The sequence below is a fragment of the Trachurus japonicus genome, unplaced genomic scaffold (assembly GCF_045865225.1).
Source record: "Trachurus japonicus isolate A0001 unplaced genomic scaffold, Traja_1.0 AP030180.1".
Lineage (NCBI taxonomy): Eukaryota > Metazoa > Chordata > Actinopteri > Carangiformes > Carangidae > Trachurus > Trachurus japonicus.
Genome location: NW_028220313.1, coordinates 1271 through 26981, shown reverse-complemented (window position 1 = coordinate 26981; position 25711 = coordinate 1271). Strand labels below are relative to the sequence as shown.

General features: G+C 40.8%; 1 protein-coding gene across 1 annotated transcript; it reads left to right on the top strand.

Annotated features, from left to right (window-relative positions):
* The first annotated feature begins 891 nt into the window (after positions 1–891).
* LOC146960611 (multidrug and toxin extrusion protein 1-like) lies at positions 892–5629 on the top strand. The gene is made up of 15 exons (XM_085772228.1): positions 892–1002; positions 1335–1450; positions 1711–1780; positions 1897–2045; positions 2199–2241; positions 2355–2399; positions 2561–2658; positions 2740–2837; positions 2941–3054; positions 3176–3243; positions 3441–3549; positions 3937–4012; positions 4108–4177; positions 4263–4395; positions 5246–5629. The coding sequence occupies exons 1-15, from the start codon at positions 892–894 to the stop codon at positions 5494–5496; spliced, it is 1551 nt and encodes a 516-aa protein (XP_085628354.1). The 3' UTR covers positions 5497–5629.
* Positions 5630–25711: the final 20082 nt, after the last annotated feature.

Below are 25711 nucleotides of genomic sequence, written 5' to 3'. Positions count from 1 at the left end.
TCTTTTATTATTATTACTATTGCTGCTCATTGTTGTTTTTGTGTTGTACTATTGTTGTTTTGTAATTGCTCTTTTTATTAATTGCTGGCTTCTATGACGAGGACAGCAAAGTAAGAATTTCATTGTCAGGGAAACTCACCTTTCCACTGTGCAAATGACAATAAACACTTTGAACTTGAACTCATTCTAGATGTTGCCTGGGCAGGGACCGATTAACCTTTACCACTCTCTAGACATTGAACCATATGACATGTTAATGTTTAATCTTCCCAAACACTATAATGAACATGTCTTTCTGAAATGATGAAGACTGATTGGACTGATTTTACTGCTCCAAAGAAAAACCTGTGCAGTCATTAAAGAATAAAAAGATGTTCATGAATAATCATGGCTGCACACCTTCTGTCTGCTCACATATCATATCTGACAACACAGAATTACCATGATGGCATGTATGGTTATTTAGTATGCCATTCACAGTGCCCACTAGGCCATATAATCATTCACACTGTGAATGTAGTGAAACGCTAAATTCAAATTTAATTACTATTTTTTAAATTAAACTTATGCACAACTTTGGTATCCACCTATCTTAATAGGTGCAAAAACCTCTGCACCATGTTACTAATAACAATACTGTCAATTTAACTTATAATTTATATTTTTGTCTTACACAATGAGATGTCTTTTCTTTCTTTTTTTTTTTGGTCATAGTCCATGCCCAGTGTCAAACCTGAGATGGAATTTGTCAATCAGTAACCTTTAAGGATGTTGAAATACTTGACTCAACAGTGGTGAATTCATTCCCTGGAGAACGACAAAGATACATACATGAGTGAAAGGACAGCGGCTTCCCTGGGGAAACCTGCATTAGCATCCAATCCTGCAGGCATGGAGGGGTCCAGCGATAAGCTTTTATCTGCTGCAAGGTGTGTGCGCAACAAGGTTCCCCTGGCCCACAGAGAGGAGCTGTACCGCATCCTGAGGATGACAGGGCCTCTGGTAAGCACTGGCACTGCTTAAACACCATGTACTGTCTGTTATTGTGTGCATCAAGGGCGTCCTTCATAACATGATTTATACACTGGAATTTGGACGAGAGTGTTCTTGTTTGAACTGACAGGGAAAATAGACTTAGTCTGGCAGCTGTTAGAAATTGGCTACCTCCTGCACTGGTTACAAGCTGCTAAAGCGATTACTGTGTAGTAGCTCTTCTGCAAAGAGACCCATGCAAAATTCATTACAACTTGTGATAACTCTAACTTATACTATATACTGTATATCCCCTGTGAGCTGGCCTCTGTATCAACTATACTTTTGGTTTGTCTTTGCAGCTGCTCTCCCGAATCCTCACTTTCCTGCTTCCATTTGTGGTTACAGTGTTCTGTGGGCGTCTGGGAAATGATGTGATGGCTGGCTACGGATTAGCTACTGTTGTAAGTTGTCATCTGTATGCTCCACAGAGTTGTGTGGAGGCTAACATGAGAAACTGACAGGTGAGGATGTAATGTCGAGGGAGCCGGTGGAATGAAAACAAAAAAATACAGCTATAAACTCTGCTTCCCAAGATAGCTTTTACGGTTCTTCCGCAAACCTGATGATTTAATCAATATAGCCTACAGTACATTTACCCTCATGAGTCATAGAAATATTGTTCAGTTCTCAAGTGTACGTCCAACAAACTCATTTAAGTGTTTCATGTTCCTTCAGGACTATTAACGTCACCACTGCATCAACGGGATGTGGTCTGGGACTAGCATGTAATACTTTGGTGGCTCAGGTTTGGCAAGTCTTTTGTCCAAAGCAAATATGCTTAAACTTCACTAACTCCTGATTTCAACTGTCCATTACTCTCTTTGATATAATGATTAACACAGTTGCTGCACTGTTATGCAGACATTTGGTGGTAAGAACCTGCTGAGGGTGGGAGTGATCATTCAGCAGGGAACCATCATCCTGCTGTTGTTCTGTCTCCCCTGCTGGGGTCTGCTCCTCAATGCCGAGGCCATCCTCTTATGTCTGGGCCAGGACCCCGAGGTGGCCAGGTAACTAACAGCACTAAATCTGAATCCAAGGTTGTCCACATACATCAGCTTTACATCTCTGATGGGAGAGAAACGACAGATGATGATGAACTTTGTGTTAAACCATCATTTCCATACCTTTTACTGGATCTGAATGCAGTCTCTTGATTTCAGAATAGCCCAGCTGTATATTACATACTTTCTTCCTGCAGTGCCAGTGAGTTGAAGCTTTTATTTCACATTTTTCTGCAAATTAAACAGATTATTGGTGACGCACACTTTGCCCTCACACCCCAGTGTCAACTGTTTTCATCAATCTTTGTCTCCTAGGCAATGTTCCTATATCAGCTCGAGGTGTCTTATCTTCAGAACCAGGTGTGTTAATGTACTGTGTGCAAATCTGTCTCTTATTGTCTGTAATGTAAATATGCTCTCTTAATTAAGGTAATTACATTTCTGAAGGGACAGGTTTAACTAATTGGTACTCGTTGCATCATTGTGTTTCTTACCATCTCATCGCCTCTCTGTGTACTCAGGATATAATTTTGCCTCAAATGTACACTGCTGCCGCAGCAAACATTGCAAATTTGCTAACAAACTACATCTTTCTTCACTGGCTGGATCTGGGGGTGAGGTAGGTGTAGGTGTTGTCAAGACCATTTAAAATGGGAATCAAATTGTTGCTCAGACTGACGTCACTGTATCTGTCTTGCAGTGGATCTGCAGCAGCCAACAGTCTGTCTCAGATTTACATCTGTGCTTTTCTGTTTGCTCACATCTGGTGGAAGAAGCTCTATGTGAAAACATGGGGAGGTGAGGGATTTCATTCTCATGCTTTCACTTAGATACAGTACACAACACTGCTCAGCCTCCATCTTTACAGACAACATAAATGAGTTTCTCTCTCCCCCTGCAGGCTGGTCTGTAGAATCACTGCAAGAGTGGGGCTCGTTCATGAAACTGGCCATCCCCAGTACCATGATGTACTGTTTTGAGATGTGGATTTTTGAGTTTGGGGGATTTTTTGCAGGTAATTTAGATATTTGCTGTATGTTTACAGAAGTAAATTTAACAATGTTATTCAACATAGTTTTGAAGTCATTAAACCAAATCCGAAGTCACATGATATTTTCTTTGTGTTTAATAATCAGGGATGCTGAGTGAAGATGATCTGGCAGCTCAACATGTTACGATGATGGTGGCATTCATAACCTACATGGTAATTTTTAGTGACAGCAAATCAAAACATTTTGTTCTCACAAACAGTCAATTCACCTCGGAATTACACGGATTAAAAAAATACAGTACGTAATTGTCACAAATTATGAATGTGATTTTGTTGCTGTATTCTCCCAGGGGCGACCTCTTTTGCATGACAGTTTTTTTTAAACATACCTTCATTTTATTTCTCCATAGTTTCCTCTTGGAATTCAAGCTGCAGCCTGCGCTCGCGTAGGTAACGCTCTTGGGGCAGGAGACACAGCTAGGGCGATCCTCACCAGCAAAATATCGCTCACTCTTGCAGGTGAGTGAGTCTGTTGCTCACCCTGAGGTTTCTCCAATTTTTCCCTGTTAAAAGGATTCCCGGGAGTTTTTTTTTTTTTTTTTTGCCATTGAAAGCCCTTTGAGATTCAGTTACAGTAACTTTGGCATCTGAAGTGTGAATTATGACTACACAAGATAGGTGTAGGAGACACACACACATCTGCATTTGTTTCAGACTCAGGAAGAACTGAAGCTGCATCACACCTCTGATATGTTCAGCATGCAGTGATGATTCCTCTGTTCTCCTCGATCGTTTGTATTTTAATAAATCTTATTCAACATAAGAAATCTTGTGGCCTTTTTTCAGAAATCAGCATTTGATGTTTGGTTTCGTAAGCATTTTTAACTTTTTGCTCCTCTTGTACAGGAAGCATCTCAATCGTTGAAGGTCTGGTGCTTGCCTCTACTAAAACAGTGATCGGCTACATCTTCACCTCTGATGAGTGAGATTCCACAGCTGCTCTCGCATTTCACCACCTCCATGAACGTTGTGAGAGTACAACTAAACAAAATGTCAATCACAATGTTGTCATTACAGGAAGATCATAGGTCTGGTCTCCCACTTGATGAATGTTTACGTTTTCAGTCAATTCTTTGATGCCCTTGTGGTGAGTCTACCAACTTGACTCATGGTTCAGAACAATTATGAAAGGTGCTCCTTTCAAATGTGAAACATCTTTGTCTCCACCCTAGTGTGTTTGCAATGGAATCTTCTTGGGCACAGGCAAACAGAAGATACCAGCTGTGGCTAATCTCATTGGATACTACGGCATAGGACTTTCACTGGGTGTAACTTTGATGTTTGTTGCCAAGCTTGGGCTGTTAGGTGCTTCAATTAATATTTTGTATTTTTTCATTAACATTCAAAACATGTCCCATGGCCTACGTAGTAAGAGCACTTTGTCATTAAGTGAAGCCTGCTGTGCCCTTGACAGACTAATTTGTCTTCTCTGCAGGTTTTTTGGCTGGGACTGCTCATTTGCGTTGGCTTACAATCCACCTTCTACATCATTTGTCATCTTCAAGCTAAACTGAAGAAGGATAACTGAGGAGGTAGGCGGTTAATCTAACAATCAGGATCATGCAGGGCCAAGGCTGTTCAGCTACAATGACATAATCTGTTTCATATCTAACAACTCCACCCAGTCGCTGAGACGAATCTGGCAAATTTCAGCAACTCTTTGTTAAATGGGTGCTGAAATTGGCACTTAAGTTTTGATCTCTGCTTGTTTGCAGGCTGTGAAAACGATCTCAGAAAAAGATACACATGACATTATTAAGTGCAGCTGCTCTGTCAGACAACACAGATGGCCAGACAGGAAGTAATTGCAACGTAAGTGGCAAGTTATTCAAAAAGGTTTGGATAGTCTGAATACAAATAAATATGTTTTCATATCTTGTTTTAACTTTGGTATCAATTAATGCTTTGATGCAATATGTCTCTATAACATGATTCAGTTAAAGATGCCAAATTATTTCAAAGTGTTACCATGCTAGCTGTCCATACTGTAATGGCTCAATAAAATAAAGTAATTGGACATAATATAATATACGTATATAATTTTACACTTTATTATATAATAATAATAATAATAATAAAGTGTTTTCTTTCCAGTCAGTGGACGGCTACATATCTGTTGAGAACTGAAACCCATGATGGGAATACAGACACACAGGTGGACATGCGGTCCAACAGGCGAGGGGAGGTCGTCTCTCTTTTACCCAACTGATCCTCAGGCGAGGCCTCATTATGTTTGCAGCAGTTGCACTCCTGGTTGTGGGAGCATGTGTGCACTTCCTTGTGCCCTTGCCAGAGACTCTTTCTTCCAAAGACTCGATCAATACTACATACTCTCCTGATCAAATTTTCTCCACAGTGTTGACCCCAGTAGAAGAGAACCTTCAGAGCCTTGATCATCACTTTTGAGATGCTTGTAGCTAACCTGTGATAGATTGGTGGAAATGTGATATACATTTAAGAGAGTATTTCATTGTTTATTCACAGTGAATTTTTACTGCCTTGGTTGTTTCCCTTTTTCATCCATGTTTTTTTTTTCTGCCCGTTTTTTACTGACTATGGAGAGCTTCAGTTAAAAGACCTTTGGTAAATACAGATCCTAGTTGTAACAGAATATATTATGGTGCGTGGAATAAGTTGTGAATAGACTTTCTATTTCATTAAATTGAATAAACCAGAAGTACTGCTCAGTTGCTATAGCTGCACCTTGTAACGCCCGCCAATGTAATAATGCCCACAAACGTAATAAACCACAAACGTAATAAAAATATGCAGCTTTTAATGTAATAATCCTGCAAACGTAATACATTTTCCACAAACGTAATAGCCGCTGCCTACTACAAACGTAATATGCGATTTCCCACAAATGTAATAACTATTACGTTTGCAGAGATTTATAACATTTGTGGGGAAGTGAAAATCTTCAATTTTCAATGTAATAAAATGTAATAACGCAATGACTAATGGTCGTTGTGTTGGTTGTTGTTGTTTATATCTACTAATAGCCTACTGACTGTGCGAAATCCAGCTGCTGACTCTCCGCTCCACGATCACGGAGAGCCCACCCCACCCTGCCCACCCCTCAAACAGCGCATCTCTCTCTCTCTCTCTCTCTCTCTCTCTCTCTCTCTCTCTCTCTCTCTTCCTCCCAACCGTGTACCTATCACAATCAATCCTAAGCAAATGTTTATTATAGAAGCATCTGCAGGGGACAGCGCGTGTCATAAGCAGGAGGACAAAAATGTACGCAAAAGAAGCAAAAGAAAAGAAAGAGGCATCTCTCTCTCTCTCTCTCTCTCTCTCTCTCTCTCTGGCAGTGACACGCTGTCATTCATTCATATTTCAGCACTGAGACAGCGGACAGCGGCTTGGTCATATTCAGCACTACGAGACAAACTACTAAGACAAAATATCAGCAGTTCCCCGATAAATCCATGGCACTGTACATAGTTATGAGGCAGAAAGAGAACTCAACACTGTCTTCTCCCGAAGTAGAACAATATTATATAAATAAATAAATATATGATAAAGACAACGTTTCGAGCGACTGGCTCTTCGTTGTATTTGACTCCGTACAGTAACAATAATAATAACTAGAAAATTTCCTCTCGGGAAATTTTGAATGGGCCGCGGGGCTACTGCCGATTTTGCCATCTCTGTCAACATGGGAATCAAACCCACGATCTTAAGCGCAAGACAGAGCTGATCAGACAGACACATGATCATCTTTCTATAAGCACTGATATGGAGGAGCTGTAACCACATTAGGTTACCTGTGTGTGTGTGTGTGTGTGTGTGTGTGTGTGTGTGTGTGTGTGTGTGTGTGTGTGTGTGTGTGTGTGTGTGTGACACAACAAGGTTTAACTTTAAAACCAGATTAAATCATGGTTTAAATTTAAATTCTGTTGCACGTTAACTGTGTTTTAATCACATGAAGGTGTGTGTGTGTTTGTGTGTGTGTGTGTGTGACTGTAATCACATGAAGCTGGCTCTAGAGTCTGTGTGTGTGTGTGTGTGTGTGTGTGTGTGTGTGACACTGTAATCACATGAAGCTGGCTCTAGAGTCTGTGTGTGTGTGTGTGTGTGTGTGACTGACTTGACACATAGTTAGTTAGTAGCTGCATCCTGTGTCAGTCTGATTTAGCTGTGTCTGTGTTTATAAACATTTAGGCCTAGTCCACACGAACACGGGTATTTTTGAAACCGAACTTTTCTGGACCCTGGTTAAAAAAAAATTCGCGTCCACACCACCGGTGTGATAAAAAATAACTCCGTCCACATGAAACCGCAAATCCGTCTTCATGTGCATTCCAAAGCAGTAGGTGGTGATATCACTCCTAACAGGAAAGCAGCTATAACTTGTACAGAGAGTGGAGGCTCAAACAGCTCAAACTGACCGGCACCGCGAGTCCGCGCTACTAACACACCCCGCCCGTAATCTCTTGTTTATGACAGATACGAAAATACACAAATACACACATCGTAACGACAATCCATCGATCCACTGATTGATTCTGAAAGGCTTCATTTAAAACAAATGTACAGGACGGAAGGAAGCAACACAGTGGGGAAGTGACCGCAATTTACAATTTGATAAAAGCCTATTTTAGCCATATCAGCATGGTGGGGTCCGCCCGCTATTCCGACATGTCTCTATTTAGACATCCCGCTATTAGACGACATCCCTCTATCTAGACATGCCGGTAGTCCGACACTTTTTGATACCGCTATTCCGATTTTTTTTTTTTTTTTTTTTTTTTTTACAGCTGCGATACCCAGGCGCGTCTCTCTCTCTTTTCTTTTCAGCATGCCTGTCACCGGTTTGATGAGGGAGTGATGTTCTTAATTTCAACAACTCAACTATCAAGTTGCAAACAAAACTAACACACATGATAAACAAACAGAACTATGCTGCAGTTTGTTTGTCAAGTTAACCTGTCACCTTCAGCACCACGGACAGCGGAGAGCTGCGTCTGTGAGCGTCTGGGCTCTGGGCTTAGGGCCTGGGGCCTCATTTATCAAAACTGTAAGTAAGCAGTGTAAAACTGCAGCTACTAAATGTTTTGCTTAGGCCTACGGAGAAAAGACACCCAAAATATTTACACCTTTTTCAGATCTATCAAACTGTGCATGCACAACTCTCCGCAATTTCTCTTTGATAAATCAAACTGGTTACAAGAATGGTGTGCAGTTGTGCACGTGAACACACCTCTGCCCCCGGAATGCGTGGACACAATGGTCAGCACGTGCATATTAATTAGCCATGTGCTCTCTGTGGAGCAGCAACAAAGTTATTCTCTCTTCAGCTGACTTCAGTGACAGAATAACAACAGTCTCAGTAGCTGCAGATCAGGGGTGCTGCTGCCGGTGTGTTTTTAAACTTGGAGGGTTTGTTTTTTCTTCTCTCTTATAGGCCTATGTATTTGTGTATGAGAAACAGTGTCTCAGATGAAGAAAAAAAAATCAGGACAGGTCTGACTATAATGTAGCCTAATCAAATCAATGTCGGAAAAGCGGAATGTTTGAAAAATAAGTAAAGTGCCCCCTACTCCGACAATGAAAAAAAGAATCTCGGAATAGTGGGACGCTTGAAAAATAAAATTAGAAGTCAATGTCGAAATAGCGGCATGTCGGAATAGCAGCATGTAACCACATATGGTGACCACACGGTTTTGTATTAGTGTCCGCATGTTTAGTGATTATTGATATTCACAGGAGCGTCTGAGTGGTCAGCGCATGGTCAGCGTCGAGAACTTGACGTGCTAGCAACAGTAACTACGGAGGGCAGGGATTTCTGAAAAATGTCCGGTTTTCCTGTCCACACGTGAAGCTGAAACCGGAGTTTTCGAAAAAGTTCACCCTGGACTCCGGTTACAAAAAACTCCGGTTTCAGGAGCCCAGTTCTGCGGTTACGTGTGGACGAAAGGCCAAACCGTGTAGAGAAACACACGGTTTCAAAAATACCCGGGTTCGTATGGACGGGGCCTTAAACGAGCGCCAGGTGGATTGTTTATGAAGTTAACGAGCTCTGGCCTGAGGATCAAAGAGGTTACCACGGCGATAGGGGCCCCCGCAGGCTGAGACAGACAGAAACGTGGAGAAAAAGAGCCTCTAAACCGGTCTCACATTTAGGCTTAGCATGACAAAACGGTAACTCCTATCAGAACAAAACACAGATCAACGTTGCTCTAAGGACTTACTGAAAATTTCGGTACGATTTGGTGTTTCTACAGTAAATATTTTGGCGACGCTGGCAGTTTTAAAACATCAGGCCGTTCTGCTCCTCTCAGAAAATATTTGTATTGGACTCAATGAGGAGCAGAGACAGATGTGGCCGCACTCAGAGGCTGATTCTGTAAGTTCTGTAAGTCTCTCTGATATTCTGAGCACATGACATGAGAGATAACAAGTTTGTCTTACAAATTCTGAAAAAATTATGTCTGTAGAGTGTAAATTGTGGCCGTGGTGACAGTTTATCCAGAAAAAATACAGAATGTTTCTTCACTCTCTCCCACTCTAACCGATGATGTCACGCACTCTGACACGAACATTCCATGCAATACACACCCATTACAAACTCATAATTTCTCCAAAAATTATCATGGTCATTGATCAGGGATTGATCAAAAACTATATGACCTATCAAAACGTGGAGTAATACGACAATACACAAGACTTGTGTCTACTGTTTAAAGTTTAAATGGAGTCTCTAGGTGAAAGTATGCCTGAGCAGTAGACGTTTGTTAAACTCCAATGATTGGTCTTTTTCGCTCTTTTTTTTCCGCCCGTCCCATTGACTTACATGCAAAATTTTTGCGCAGTTTTTCGCGACTACGTCGCGAAAAATTCGTAAACTGTTGAGAAAAGTAATAGCACAGCGATCCCGATCAAGACGCACGTTTTGATATATAATTTGTCCTGCAACTCTTCGAGTTGCAGGACTAGTAGCGAATCGAAAAAGCGTCCGGAAGATGAAGGAGAACTAGAAACAGCATTTCCTAACGGAACATGCGTGTGAATGCTGAAACCCAATGCTGAACCATGCTGAATTAGCAGAATAAATTGACAAAGACATGCGGAATGGCATACAAGAAACATGTCCATGGAAGGAATTGAACCCACAACTCCATGAGTGGTAACCTAACACACTAACCATACGGCCACAGAAAACCTGAGTTACAATGAGCTTTATACTATGAGGAATCAAAGACTGTCCAATGACAGCTGAATAATTGGAATCAAAACTCAAGCAATGATGTGAAATGACTGAGGCAGGAATCGAACCTATGACCTTATGGTCATAAAGCCTTCACTCTGCCACTCGGCTACAGAGAGCACACTGCTTTCAAGACTGTTGTCATTCATTGTAATGTGATGATGTGCTGCAAACTGGTATGAGTAATCAAGCAGATAACAAACACCTGTAACCAATTGAAGGCGGTGGAGGAGAGCAGAATTCAACATAACATAACAAGAGTTCTTCCGTTGGATTCGAACCAGTGACCTTGGGGTTGGCAAACGGCCACCCTACCCCCTACACTACAGTGGTGTTGTGCAAAAGAGGTTGAGACTTTGATGAATGTGAGATTTTTCAATGATGCTTAAAAAAAAAGTAAGGAAAGTGCAGAAATTAGCCACACCAAGCAAGAAGAGGACTTTTTTGTGACCTGTGACTATTTTTTGGTGAATTAAAATGAATTAAAAAGCAAGTTACAAAGTTGAGCTCCTTCTCCTGCTGCAGAGCAGAGAGCTCCCTGGCTGCATTTAAAAAATATTTTAAATTATTATCTAAGAATGGAAGAATGAAGAATGGAATGGAATTGTTTGTTTGTGTATGTGTGCATGTGTGACTGTGTGTGAGTGTCTGTGTGTGTCTGTGTGTGAGTGTGATACCTGTGTTTGTGCGTGGACATCCTCTGTCAGTCTGGTTTATCATGTGTGTGTGTGGGGCTGTGTTTAAAAACATCTTAACGAGCGGCCAGGCTGCACCTGACCTGTTCTATTTATAGACTTTGATAACGAGCTGGCCACTACAGCTGGACCAACTGCACACAGAGCAGAGCAGAGCAGAGAGATTTGAGCTCAGTGCAGCTTCTGAAAACAGCCCATAAAAAGAGAACCGTATACCTCTCATCAGAATGTGGCCATGTGACTACTGGGGCAAGGAGACCTTCCTGAGCACATTGATGTGCATTAAATGTTTGTAGGGCAAAAACTTTTCTCAGGGTCGCAAGGTAGAAAAGGGGGGCATTTCTGCTTTTCTAAAAAAATCAGCTCCTACTTTTATATTGAAGTGGATGAGCCACTGGAGCGGGTCTAGCTGCACAATTAGGCTCACTGAGACAATTCTGTAAGTCTGTCTGCTGTTTTGAGCACATTAAATGAGACACGACAAGTGTGGCTACAAACCAGTGAGGAAATCATGTGTCTAGAGTTTAATTTGTGGCCGTGCTGGCAATTTATCCAGAAAAAATCCTGAATGTTTTTTCGATCCCTCTCACTCTAACGATGATGTCACTCACTCTGACCCAACCCCATACACACTCATTGAAAAGTGTGAAATTTGTCAGAAATCCTCATGTGCTTTTAAAGGATTTATCTCAAAAACGGTACAAGCTATGAAAAAGTTGTAAATACAGGATGAATACATTAGAAGTTTGTCTACAGCTCAGGATTTGAATGAAGTCTCTAGCTGAAAGTATGTGGACGCTTTAAAGGCTGAAAGAAGTAAGAAGATTTGAAGAGTTTCAACACTGTTCCAATGCATTCTCTATGGGGAAAAAAAAATCAGAAATAGTTGAATATTGCAAAAAGTATGAATAGTTGAAAAGAGAAAAGACATAGCACACCTGTCCCGAAAAGGCTGAACATTTTGATATTTGAATTGTATGAAAATAGCACAAAGTATGAAGGACTAGTTTACATGACGAAGAAAGGCAGAAAATGGCCGAACCGAATAACAATAGTGTGAATGCTTCCAGCATTCACACTAACTAGAAACAGCATTTCCTAACGGAACATGCGTGTGAATGCTGAAACCCAATGCTGAACCATGCTAGAATTAGCAGAATAAATTGACAAAGACATGCGGAATGGCATACAAGAAACATGTCCATGGAAGGAATTGAACCCACAACTCCATGAGTGGTAACCTAACACACTAACCATACGGCCACAGAGAACCTGAGTTACAATGAGCTTTATACTATGAGGAATCAAAGACTGTCCAATGACAGCTGAATAATTGGAATCAAAAGTCAAGCAATGATGTGAAATGACTGAGGCAGGAATCGAACCTATGACCTTATGATCATAAAGCCTTCACTCTGCCACTCAGCTACAGAGAGCACACTGCTTTCAAGACTGTTGTCATTCATTGTAATGTGATGATGTGCTGCAAACTGGTATGAGTAATCAAGGAGATAACAAACACCTGTAACCAATTGAAGGCGGGGGAGGAGAGCAGAATTCAACATAACATAACAAGAGTTCTTCCCTTGGATTCGAACCAGTGACCTTAGGGTTGACAAGCAGCCACCCTAACCCCTACACTACAGTGGTGTTGTGCAGTAGAGGTTGAGACTTTCATGAATGTGAGATTTTTCAATGATGCTTAAAAAAAAAGTAAGGAAAGTGCAGAAATTAGCCACACCAAGCAAGAAGAGGACTTTTTTGTGACCTGTGACTATTTTTTGGTGAATTAAAATGAATTAAAAAGCACTTAAAGGGATAGTTCACCCTAGAATGATATTTCGCTCATTATCTACTCACCCTCATGTGGACTAAGGGCTGGAAGAAGTTTCAGAGTCCTCCGTCCCTTCTCTGAGTTACAGGGGGTCTTAGTGTAGCAGTGCATGTCCATATAACGGTTGTAAAGGGACACCAGAGCTCTTCGTAAAAAAACACACACAAAAAAACATCCAAATACCTCCATGCTGCTCGTATGTAATGTCCGTCTTGTGCTGAAGCCCCAAATTGCGTAATTGTCCCCGAAAAAAATTAAATAAATCTATATTTTAAGCTTGTTTGTAGCGGAAGCTTCTCAAGCTCCCTCTTCCTGGTCCGTCCAAATCTCGCGTGATTTGCGCCGGCGTCAGTGCGGTTACTGCGAATCACAGCTTGTTTGTAGCGGAAGCTTCTCAAAGCTCCTCTTCCTGGTCCGTCCAAATCTCGCGTGATTTGCGCCGGCGTCCGTGCGGTTACTGCGAATCACGCGAGATTTGGACGGACCAGGAAGAGGAGCTTTGAGAAGCCTTCCGCTACAAACAAGCTTAAAAATATAGACTTATTTAATTTTTTTCGGGACAATTACGCAATTTGGGGCTTCAGCACAAGACGGACATTACATACGAGCAGCATGGAGGTATTTGGATGTTTTTTTTGTGTGTGTTTTTTTTACGAAGAGCTCTGGTGTCCCTTTACAACCGTTATATATGGACATGCACTGCTACGCTGAGACCCCCTGTAACTCAGAGAAGGGACGGAGGACTCTGAAACTTCTTCCAGCCCTTAGTCAACATGAGGGTGAGTAGATACAGTAATGAGCGAAATATCATTCTAGGGTGAACTATCCCTTTAACAGCAAGTTACAAAGTTGAGCTCCTTCTCCTGCTCTCATTCAGCCCATGAGAGCAGAGAGCTCCCTGGCTGCATTTAAAAAATATTTTAAATTATTATCTAAGAATGGAAGAATGAAGAATGGAATGGAATTGTCTGTTTGTGTATGTGTGCATGTGTGACTGTGTGTGAGTGTCTGTGTGTGTCTGTGTGTGAGTGTGATGCCTGTGTTTGTGCGTGGACATCCTCTGTCAGTCTGGTTTATCATGTGTGTGTGTGGGGCTGTGTTTAAAAACATCTTAACGAGCAGCCAGGCTGCACCTGACCTGTTCTATTTATAGACTTTGATAACGAGCTGGCCGCTACAGCTGGACCAACTGCAACACAGAGCAGAGCAGAGCAGAGAGATTTGAGCTCTGAGCAGCTTCCCAAAAAAGAGAACCGTAACTCTTATCAGAATGTGGTCCTGACCATCTGGGCAAGGAGACCTTCCTGAGCACATTCATGTGCATTAAATGTTTGTAGGGCAAAAACTTTTCTTGCCGTCGCAAGGTAGAAAAGGGGGGCATTTCTGCTTTTCTAAAAAAATCAGCTCCTACTTTTATATTGAAGTGGATGAGCCACTTGAGCGGGTCTAGCTGGACAATTAGGCTCACTGAGACAATTCTGTAAGTCTGTCTGCTGTTTTGAGCACATTAAATGAGACACGACAAGTGTGGGCTACAAACCGGTGAGGAAATCATGTGTCTAGAGTTTAATTTGTGGCCGTGCTGGCAATTTATCCAGAAAAAATCCTGAATGTTTTTTCGATCCCTCTCACTCTAACGATGATGGTCCACTCACTCTGATCCAACCCCATACACACTCATTGAAAAGTGTGAAATTTGTCAGAAATCCTCATGTGCTTTTAAAGGATTTATCTCAAAAACGGTGCAAGCTATGAAAAAGTTGTAAATACAGATGAATACATTAGAAGTTTGTCTACAGCTCAGAATTTGAATGAAGTCTCTAGCTGAAAGTATGGTGGAACGCTTTAAAGGCTGAAAGAAGTAAGAAGATTTGAAGAGTTTCAAGACTGTTCCAATGCATTCTCTATGGGGAAAAAAAAATCTGAAATAGTTGAATATTGCAAAAAGTATGAATAGTTGAAAAGAGAAAAGACATAGCACACCTGTCCCGAAAAGGCTGAACATTTTGATATTTGAATTGTTGAAATAGCACAAAGTATGAAGGACTAGTTACATGACAAAGAAAGGCAGAAAATGGCCGAACCGAATAAACAATAGTGTGAATGCTTCCAGCATTCACACTAACTAGAAAAAAGCATTTCCAAGAATGGAAATGGTGTGACTGCTGACAGCAACTGAACGCTGTTGCAGAATTAGCAAATAGTGCAAGCTGTGATCACCATACAAATGTTTGACCAAGGTCAGAATCGAACCCACAATCCTCATGGTCATTAGACTTCCACTCTGCCTCTAGGCCACAGTGCACACACAGATTGCAGAGACTGTTGTCTGTTAAATGATCTGCACACTGTCAACATCAAGAAAGCTTGAGAGTCAAGCTTGAATGACTTAGAATGAAAATGTCTGTGAATTTCAGGCTGAGCACTAACCATATGGCCACAGAGAACCTGAGTTACAATGAGCTTTATACTATGAGAAATCAAAGACTGTCCAATGACAGCTGAATAATTGGAATCAAAAGTCAAGCAATGAAGTGAAAAGACTGAGGCAGGAATCGAACCCATGACCATATGATCACTAAACCTTTACTCCTGCCACTCGGCTACAGAGAGCACACTGCTTTCAAAACTGTTGTCATTCATTGTAATGTGATGATGTGCTGCAAACTGGTATGAGTAATCAAGGAGATAACAAACACCTGTAACCAATTGAAGGCGGGGGAGGAGAGCAGAATTCAACATAACATAACAAGAGTTCTTCCCTTGGATTCGAACCAGTGACCTTAGGGTTGGCAAAACATCCACCCTAACCCCTACACTACAGTGGAGTTTGTGAAGAAGAGAGGTTTGAGACTTTGATGAATGTGAGATTTTTGTGAAAAAAGTTAAATATTTGAAAAAGTATAAATAGTTAAAAAGAGAAAAGTAATGCCGATAAAGTTCAAAAAAAGCTGCACGTTTTGATATATGAATTGTTGAAATAGCACAAAGTATGAAGGACTAGAAGAAGACCGTAAAAAGGCGGAAGAAAATGGCCAAACAGAAGAACAATAGTGTGACTGCTTCAGCAGTCACACTAATAATAACTAGAAAAAGCATTTCCAAGAATGGAAATGGTGTGACTGCTGATAGCAACTGAACGCTGTTGCAGAATTAGCAAATAGTGCAAGCAGTGATCACCATACAAATGTTTGACCAAGGTCGGAATTGAACCCACAACCTCATGGACCTTAGACTTCCACTCTGCCTCTAGGCCACGGTGCACACACAGTTGCAGAGACTGTTGTCTGTTAATGATCTGCACACTGTCAACATCAAGAAAAGCTTGAGAGTCAAGCTTGAATGACTTAGAATGAAAATTTCTGTGAATTTCAGGCTGAGAGCAGCAGCTTCAACATGAAGCAAGTTATCAGAAGTCAAACAGAGGACAACTGGGAAAATAATTCACTATAATTGTTGTTGAGGCAAGAATTGAACCAGCAACCTTCAGGTCTCCAGACCAGCAAGCTAACCACTAGGCTACAGACAGAGACAGTATGTGATGGGTAAAGAAAACCTTTGATAAGAGGATCACTGGCTTCTGCTTAAAAAAAAAAGTAAGGAATCGAACCCATGACCTCATGATCAATAAACCTTTACTCTGCCACTTCGCCACAGAGAGCACAGACATAAGCATGTTTCAGACAGAGTTGTGGAGAATTCTCAGCATTGGGCTGAATGAGAGCAGAGAGCTCCCTGGCTGCATTTAAAAAATATTTAAAATTATTATCTAAGTCTCTTTGCATTTTTGACCAGAATTTCAGCCAGAAGACAAGTGTGGCTACAAAACTGGAGAAAATAATTTGTCTAGAGTTTAATTTGCAGAAAAAGTTAAATATTTTAAAAAGTATAAATAGTTAAAAAGAGAAAAGTAACGCCGATAAAGTTCAAAAAAAGCTGCACGTTTTGATATATGAATTGTTGAAATAGCACAACACCTAACACACTAACCATATGGCCACAGAGAACCTGAGTTACAATGAGCTTTATACTATGAGGAATCAAAGACTGTCCAATGACAGCTGAATAATTGGAATCAAAAGTCAAGCAATGATGTGAAATGACTGAGGCAGGAATCGAACCCGTGACCATATGATCACTAAACCTTTACTCTGCCACTCGGCTACAGAGAGCACACTGCTTTCAAGACTGTTGTCATTCATTGTAATGTGATGATGTGCTGCAAACTGGTACGAGTAATCAAGGAGATAACAAACACCTGTAACCAATTGAAGGCGGGGGAGGAGAGCAGAATTCAACATAACATAACAAGAGTTCTTCCCTTGGATTCGAACCAGTGACCTTAGGTTTGGCAAACATCCACCCTAACCCCTACACTACAGTGGAGTTGTGAAGAAGAGAGGTTGAGACTTTGATGAATGTGAGATTTTTTTGTGAAAAAGTTAAATATTTGAAAAAGTATAAATAGTTAAAAAGAGAAAAGTAATGCCGATAAAGTTCAAAAAAAAGCTGCACGTTTTGATATATGAATTGTTGAAATAGCACAAAGTATGAAGGACTAGAAGAAGACCGTAAAAAGGCGGAAGAAAATGGCCAAACAGAAGAACAATAGTGTGACTGCTTCAGCAGTCACACTAATAACTAGAAAAAGCATTTCCAAGAATGGAAATGGTGTGACTGCTGATAGCAACTGAACGCTGTTGCAGAACTAGCAAATAGTGCAAGCAGTGATCACCATACAAATGTTTGACCAAGGTCGGAATTGAACCCACAACCTCATGGTCATTAGACTTCCACTCTGCCTCTAGGCCACGGTGCACACACAGTTGCAGAGACTGTTGTCTGTTAATGATCTGCACACTGTCAACATCAAGAAAGCTTGAGAGTCAAGCTTGAATGACTTAGAATGAAAATTTCTGTGAATTTCAGGCTGAGAGCAGCAGTTTCAACATGAAGCAAGTTATCAGAAGTCAACAGAGGACAACTGGGAAAATAATTCACTATAATTGTTGTTGAGGCAAGAATTGAACCAGCAATCTTCAGGTCTCCAGACCAGCAAGCTAACCACTAGGCTACAGACAGAGACAGTATGTGGTAAGAAAACCTTTGATAAGAGGATCACTGGCTTCTGCTTAAAAAAAAAAGTAAGGAATCGAACCCATGACCTCATGATCAATAAACCTTTACTCTGCCACTTCGCCACAGAGAGCACAGACATAAGCATGTTTCAGACAGAGTTGTGGAGAATTCTCAGCATTGGGCTGAATGAGAGCAGAGAGCTCCCTGGCTGCATTTAAAAAATATTTAAAATTATTATCTAAGTCTCTTTGCATTTTTGACCAGAATTTTAGCCAGAAGACAAGTGTGGCTACAAAACTGGAGAAAATAATTTGTCTAGAGTTTAATTTGCAGAAAAAGTTAAATATTTTAAAAAGTATAAATTATTTAAAAAGAGAAAAGTAATGCCGATAAAATTCAAAAAAAGCTGCACGTTTTGATATATGAATTGTTGAAATAGCACAACACCTAACACACTAACCATATGGCCACAGAGAACCTGAGTTACAATGAGCTTTATACTATGAGGAATCAAAGACTGTCCAATGACAGCTGAATAATTGGAATCAAAAGTCAAGCAATGATGTGAAATGACTGAGGCAGGAATCGAACCCGTGACCATATGATCAGTAAACCTTTACTCTGCCACTCAGCTACAGAGAGCACACTGCTTTCAAGACTGTTGTCATTCATTGTAATGTGATGATGTGCTGCAAACTGGTACGAGTAATCAAGGAGATAACAAAACACCTGTAACCAATTGAAGGCGGGGGAGGAGAGCAGAATTCAACATAACATAACAAGAATTCTTCCCTTGGATTCGAACCAGTGACCTTAGGGTTGGCAGGCAGTTACCCTAACCCCTACACTACAGAGGAGTTGTCAAGAAGAGAGGTTGAGACTTTGATGAATGTGAGATTTTTCAATGATGCTTAAAACAAAAATAAATTAATATAAATTAGCCACACCAAGTGAGAAGAGGACTTTTTTGTGACCTGTGACTATTTTTTGGTGAATTAAAATGAATTAAAAAGCACTTAACAGCAAGTTACAAAGTTGAGCTCCTTCTCCTGCTGATGTGAAAAAAATGCATTGAGCTTAATGAGAGCAGAGAGCTCCCTGGCTGCATTTAAAAAATATTTAAAATTATTATCTAAGTCCTCTTTGCATTTTTGACCAGAAATTTTAGCCAGAAGACAAGTGTGGCTACAAAACTGGAGAAAATAATTTGTCTAGAGTTTAATTTGTGGCCATGCTGACAGTTTAGCCAGAAAAACTCTAGAATGTTTTTTGGCCCTCTCTCCACTCTGACACCACTCTGGCTCTGCTCGTTAGACGCAATACACACACATTATAAAGCTGAAAAAAATCAGAAAAAGTTAAATATTTGAAAAAGTATAAATAGTTAAAAAGAGAAAAGTAATGCCGATAAAGTTCAAAAAAAAGCTGCACGTTTTGATATATGAATTGTTGAAATAGCACAAAGTATGAAGGACTAGAAGAAGACCGTAAAAAGGCGGAAGAAAATGGCCAAACAGAAGAACAATAGTGTGACTGCTTCACTAACTAGAAAAAGCATTTCCAAGAATGGAAATGGTGTGACTGCTGACAGCAACTGAACGCTGTTGCAGAATTAGCAAATAGTGCAAGCTGTGATCACCATACAAATGTTTGACCAAGGTCAGAATCGAACCCACATCCTCATGGTTATTAGACTTCCACTCTGCCTCTAGGCCACGGTGCACACACAGTTGCAGAGACTGTTGTCTGTTAATGATCTGCACACTGTCAACATCAAGAAAGCTTGAGAGTCAAGCTTGAATGACTTAGAATGAAAATGTCTGTGAATTTCAGGCTGAGCACTAACCATATGGCCACAGAGAACCTGAGTTACAATGAGCTTTATACTATGAGGAATCAAAGACTGTCCAATGACAGCTGAATAATTAGTGTGACTGCTGAAGCAGTCACACTATTGTTCTTCTGTTTGGCCATTTTCTTCCGCCTTTTTACGGTCTTCTTCTAGTCCTTCATACTTTGTGCTATTTCAACAATTCATATATCAAAACGTGCAGCTTTTTTTTGAACTTTATCGGCATTACTTTTCTCTTTTTAACTATTTATACTTTTTCAAATATTTAACTTTTTCACAAAAAATCTCACATTCATCAAAGTCTCAACCTCTCTTCTTCACAACTCCACTGTAGTGTAGGGGGTAGGGTGGCCGTTAGCCAACCCTAAGGTCACTGGTTCGAATCCAAGGGAAGAATTCTTGTTATGTTATGTTGAATTCTGCTCTCCTCCCCCGCCTTCAATTGGTTACAGGTGTTTGTTATCTCCTTGATTACTCGTACCAGTTTGCAGCACATCATCACATTACAATGAATGACAACAGTCTTGAAAGCAGTGTGCTCTCTGTAGCCGAGTGGCAGAGTAAAGGTTTAGTGATCATATGGTCACGGGTTCGATTCCTGCCTCAGTCATTTCACATCATTGCTTGACTTTTGATTCCAATTATTCAGCTGTCATTGGACAGTCTTTGATTCCTCATAGTATAAAGCTCATTGTAACTCAGGTTCTCTGTGGCCATATGGTTAGTGTGTTAGGTGTTGTGCTATTTCAACAATTCATATATCAAAACGTGCAGCTTTTTTTGAACTTTATCGGCGTTACTTTTCTCTTTTTAACTATTTATACTTTTTAAAATATTTAACTTTTTCTGCCAAATTAAACTCTAGACAAATTATTTTCTCCAGTTTTGTAGCCACACTTGTCTTCTGGCTGAAATTCTGGTCAAAAAATGCAAAGAGACTTAGATAATAAATTTTAAATATTTTTTAAATGCAGCCAAGGGAGCTCTCTGCTCTCATTCAGCCCAATGCTGAGAATTCTCCACAACTCTGTCTGAAACATGCTTATGTCTGTGCTCTCTGTGGCGAAGTGGCAGAGTAAAGGTTTATTGATCATGAGGTCATGGGTTCGATTCCTTACTTTTTTTTTTAAGCAGAAGCCAGTGATCCTCTTATCAAAGGTTTTCTTTACCCATCACATACTGTCTCTGTCTGTAGCCTAGTGGTTAGCTTGCTGGTCTGGAGACCTGAAGGTTGCTGGTTCAATTCTTGCCTCAACAACAATTATAGTGAATTATTTTCCCAGTTGTCCTCTGTTGACTTCTGATAACTTGCTTCATGTTGAAACTGCTGCTCTCAGCCTGAAATTCACAGAAATTTTCATTCTAAGTCATTCAAGCTTGACTCTCAAGCTTTCTTGATGTTGACAGTGTGCAGATCATTAACAGACAACAGTCTCTGCAACTGTGTGTGCACCGTGGCCTAGAGGCAGAGTGGAAGTCTAAGGTCCATGAGGTTGTGGGTTCAATTCCGACCTTGGTCAAACATTTGTATGGTGATCACTGCTTGCACTATTTGCTAATTCTGCAACAGCGTTCAGTTGCTATCAGCAGTCACACCATTTCCATTCTTGGAAATGCTTTTTCTAGTCTTTTTGTTAATTTTCGTTTCTTTTGGATTTTTGTGCGTATTATGGAGCCGTTTTGGTCCATGTTTGTAAGTCTTTTTTTCCCCTGAATTATATTTTCTAAAGATGCAACAAGCGGGGTCGGAGTGTGTGATTGAAAACCACCACGGTCTGCTCCTCGTTCACGTATCGCCTCCTTCGGATGCCGAGACTTTGTGATTATTAGTTTTAAAACATCATATGTCATATATGTCAAACAAGAGATTACAGTTTACGGAGCGCGTTTGAGCCGCGGACTCCGAGACGAGAGGAGAATGACACCGGGTCCGAGCCTCTGATCAGCAGGTTTGGTTTTTAGCCAGGAGCCTCCACTCTCCCTGTAACAAGCTACAAGTCATTTGTCAGTACAATTAGTCCCAAGCAGTTTAAAAAATGAAACATAAGGTAAATATCCTGCATATTTTCTCTTTTGCTCCTCTGACCAGATCGTGTCCATAGCGGTGTGTTGGTAACGGTCTGTCATACAGAAATAACAAAGTAACACACACGCATCACATTATGAAAGTGCTTGTGATTTTTTGGCGGCTAAAGTGGGGGACAACAGAGCTCAGCCAGGTGGAGAGCGTAGCTATAGCGCACACCCTAGTGTACATTCCAATGATAAGTTAGTTTAACATTAGGTCGGAGGGTTTTTCCCCCTACCTGTTTATTGACAGGGCTGATAATGACAGAGGACAGATATTGTGATTGACAGAGGGAGATAGCCTGATTTTTTTAAAAAGGTAAACACAACACTTATAAGTCTAAATAGGCATCTAAAGGTTTATTAATTCAATTCAATTTTCCCGCAGACAGCGGCGAGAGAGAGAGAGAGATGCGCTGTTTGAGGGGTGGGCAGGGTGGGGTGGGCTCTCCGTGATCGTGGAGCGGAGAGTCAGCAGCTGGATTTCGCACAGTCAGTAGGCTATTAGTAGATATAAACAACAACAACCAACACAACGACCATTAGTCATTGCGTTATTACATTTTATTACATTGAAAATTGAAGATTTTCACTTCCCCACAAATGTAATAAAGCTCCGCAAACGTAATAGTTATTACATTTGTGGGAAATCGCGTATTACGTTTGTAGTAGGCAGCGGCTATTACGTTTGTGGAAAATGTATTACGTTTGCAGGATTATTACATTGAAAGCTGCATATTTTTATTACGTTTGTGGTTTATTACGTTTGTGGGCATTATTACATTGGCGGGCGTTACACACCTCCTAATTTCAAGACAAATTGCTGTTTATCCAAAAACCAAATTAAATGTACTACTAATATGCAATTTTGTCATAACTGCTGTGTGAGGTCTTGGGTAATGGCTAAAAAGTGTCTAAGGTTACCATACCCCAAGGTCACCATGACCATGACCTTTTACTCCTGACCACCAAGTCCAATCAGTTTGTCTTTGAGTCCATGTGGATGTACCAAATTTGGAAAAAAAAAAGAAAAAAGAAAGTGGTTGTTTTGCCAAATGAGAAACTCTCTGGATGGGTTCTTGAGATGTTGTGTTCACAAGGCCAAAACAACATTTTGTGAGCCTAGCCTAGAGCTGTGAAACTTGTTGCATATTATTAAAGAAAGGAAAATGCTAGAATGACAATGGCTTTTGTATTTTGTTTTCATTGTGAATTCAGGATTGTATCATTGTCTACAAGAGCTCTATTCTACAGCTTCTACAAATCAGTCAGTGCATCATTCAGTAAGTAATTATTCAAGTGAAGTTCTCACTGAACTACTTTCTTTTGTTAATGGACTGATATTTGAAGAGGGGTACTTTGACTGTAACTACTGGAGATGTGTACTTTGTTCAACTTGTTTTTCTTTATTCAGATATAAATGTGCACTATTACTGTGGCAGGTTTTTCATCATTCCAGAGATAAAATATTTATAGACTAACCTGAATATTTTTGTTCGACCTTTTAACTCTGTGTGGAGCATTATCACATTCAAAAGGCTTGAGATAGTAACAGAAATAATTGGCTTGTGGAAGAATTAGAAGAACTAGAACCAGATTGTTGTTCACATCGAAACTTTCTTGCTTCCAGGTCTCACCTCTTTGACTCTGTTAGTGTTATTTCAGCTGGCCTTGGCTTAGCTCTGCAGCTCCTATGACCACAGCAAGGAAACGTGCATCAGAAAAAAGAGGGACACTTCAGCAGGGGGACCTGCATCAGCACATCATTGTGCTGTAGGGGTCCAGTTATAAGCTTTGCTGCAGGTTCCCCTGGCCCACAGAGAGGAGCTGTACAGTACCACATCCTGAGGATGACTGGACCTTTGGCAAGGACTGGCCCTGCTTATCCTTCCTCTATCTGTAAGGGACAGAGGGTCAGGAAACCAGACTTTTATCTCTGAGACTCTGAGACAGAATCCAATATACTTAAAACAGTCTTTGGCAGGTTTCAGACGCTCAACAGTTAAAGTGACAACACTGAGTTAGCTTATTTGCCAAGTCATAGTCTGAGTGCTATAAGTAATTACAAATTTTGTTTAGCTACTGTATTTTACAACCTGGACTTTGTATCAGTTGCGCTAACATTGGTTTTTGTCTTTGCAGCTGCTCCCCCGAATCCTCAATTACCTGATTCCATCTGCGGTTACACTGTTCTGCTGGTGTCTGGGAAATGATGTGATGGCTGGCTACGGATTAGCTTCTGCGCTAAGTGGTCGTCTGTATCCATAGAGTTGCATGGAGGACATGAGAAAACAAGAGTTTGCAGAGGGAAAATGAAATGTTGCAACTATAAAGTCACCTCCTAAGATACCTTTTATAAATCAAATCAAATCAATTTATTTATAAAGCACATTTAAAAACAACCAAAGTTGACCAAAGTGCTGTACAGTTCAGTGAACACAAAATTACAAACAAGGTACAAAATACAGAATAGCCATGGCTGGGACAGCCAGAATGAAAAATGACACACACTTGAGACCATCAGGGACATTTAAAGGCCTGGGAAAACAAAAAGGTTTTTAGATTTGCCTTAAAGGCAGCTGCAGAGGAGGAACATCTGATTGAAATGGGTAGGCTGTTCCATAGCCTTGGGGCTGCAACGGCAAAGGCACAATCACCCTTTCCTCGTAGCCTAGACCGGGGAACGGTCAGGAGCAGTTGGTTCGAGGATCTAAGAGTCCTTGGGTTGGAAAGGGGGGAGAGTAGGTCACAGATGTATTGGGGGACCAGGCCATGTAGTGCTTGAAAAACAAATAAAAGAACTTTAAACTCTGTCCTGTACTTGATGGGGAGCCAATGAAGGGATGCTAGTATGGGTGTTATGTGTTCTTGCCTCCTAGTTCCTGTTAGCAATCTGGCAGCAGAATTCTGAACCAATTGTAAAGCGGGATAGAGATGACTGGCTAATACCTAAATAAAGTGAGTTGCAATAATCCAGCCTAGAGGTAATCAAGGTGTTGGCAACTGTTTTAAGGTCAGAGAGGGAGAGAATTGATTTCGGTTTGGAATTGGAAAAACCAACTTTTCACCACAGAGTTTATTTGTTTATCAAATTTTAAATCTTGATCGAAGATCACCCCGAGATTTCTGGCATGGGTATGAAGATTGGGCGCCAGGGGACCTAAGTGATTTATTATACCTATGGAGGAGTTTGGGGGGCCAAAAAGGACCACTTCTGTCTTCCCATCATTTAATTGGAGATAGTTATTCGCCAACCATAGTTTGACGTCTTGGAGGCAGTCAAGAATGGACTCCAAGGTGGAGTTGTTGCTATGACCAGGTTCGAGTGGAAGATATAACTGTGTATCATCGGCGTAGCAATGATATGAGATATTATGCTTTTGGAAAATGGAGCCTAAAGGGAGCAGGTATAGGGCGAATAGGATGGGGCCTAAGATGGAACCCTGGGGTACGCCGCATGTGATTGGAGCAGATGAAGAGTAGAGATTACCGATGTTAACAGAAAAGGATCTGTTAGAAAGGTAGGAGGCAAACCACTGGAGAGCGCTGCCTTGGATACCGACCTGGTGCTCAAGCCGGGTTAGCAAGAGGGAGTGGTCAACAGTGTCGAAGGCAGAATTGAGATCTAAGAGTATTAATAAGGCGGGTTTACCAGAGTCGAGGGAGAGCAGCAGGTCGTTCGTGACTTTTAGCAGTGCTGACTTTGTACTATGCCGTGCCCTGAAACCTGACTGAAATTTGTCCATGATGTTATTTTTATCTAAGAAGGACAGAAGCTGGGAGTAAACAATTTTTTCCATGACCTTGGATAGAAACAGGAGTTTTGAGATTGGTCGAAAATTATTTAGAACAGCAGGATCTAGGTTTGGTTTTTTGATAAT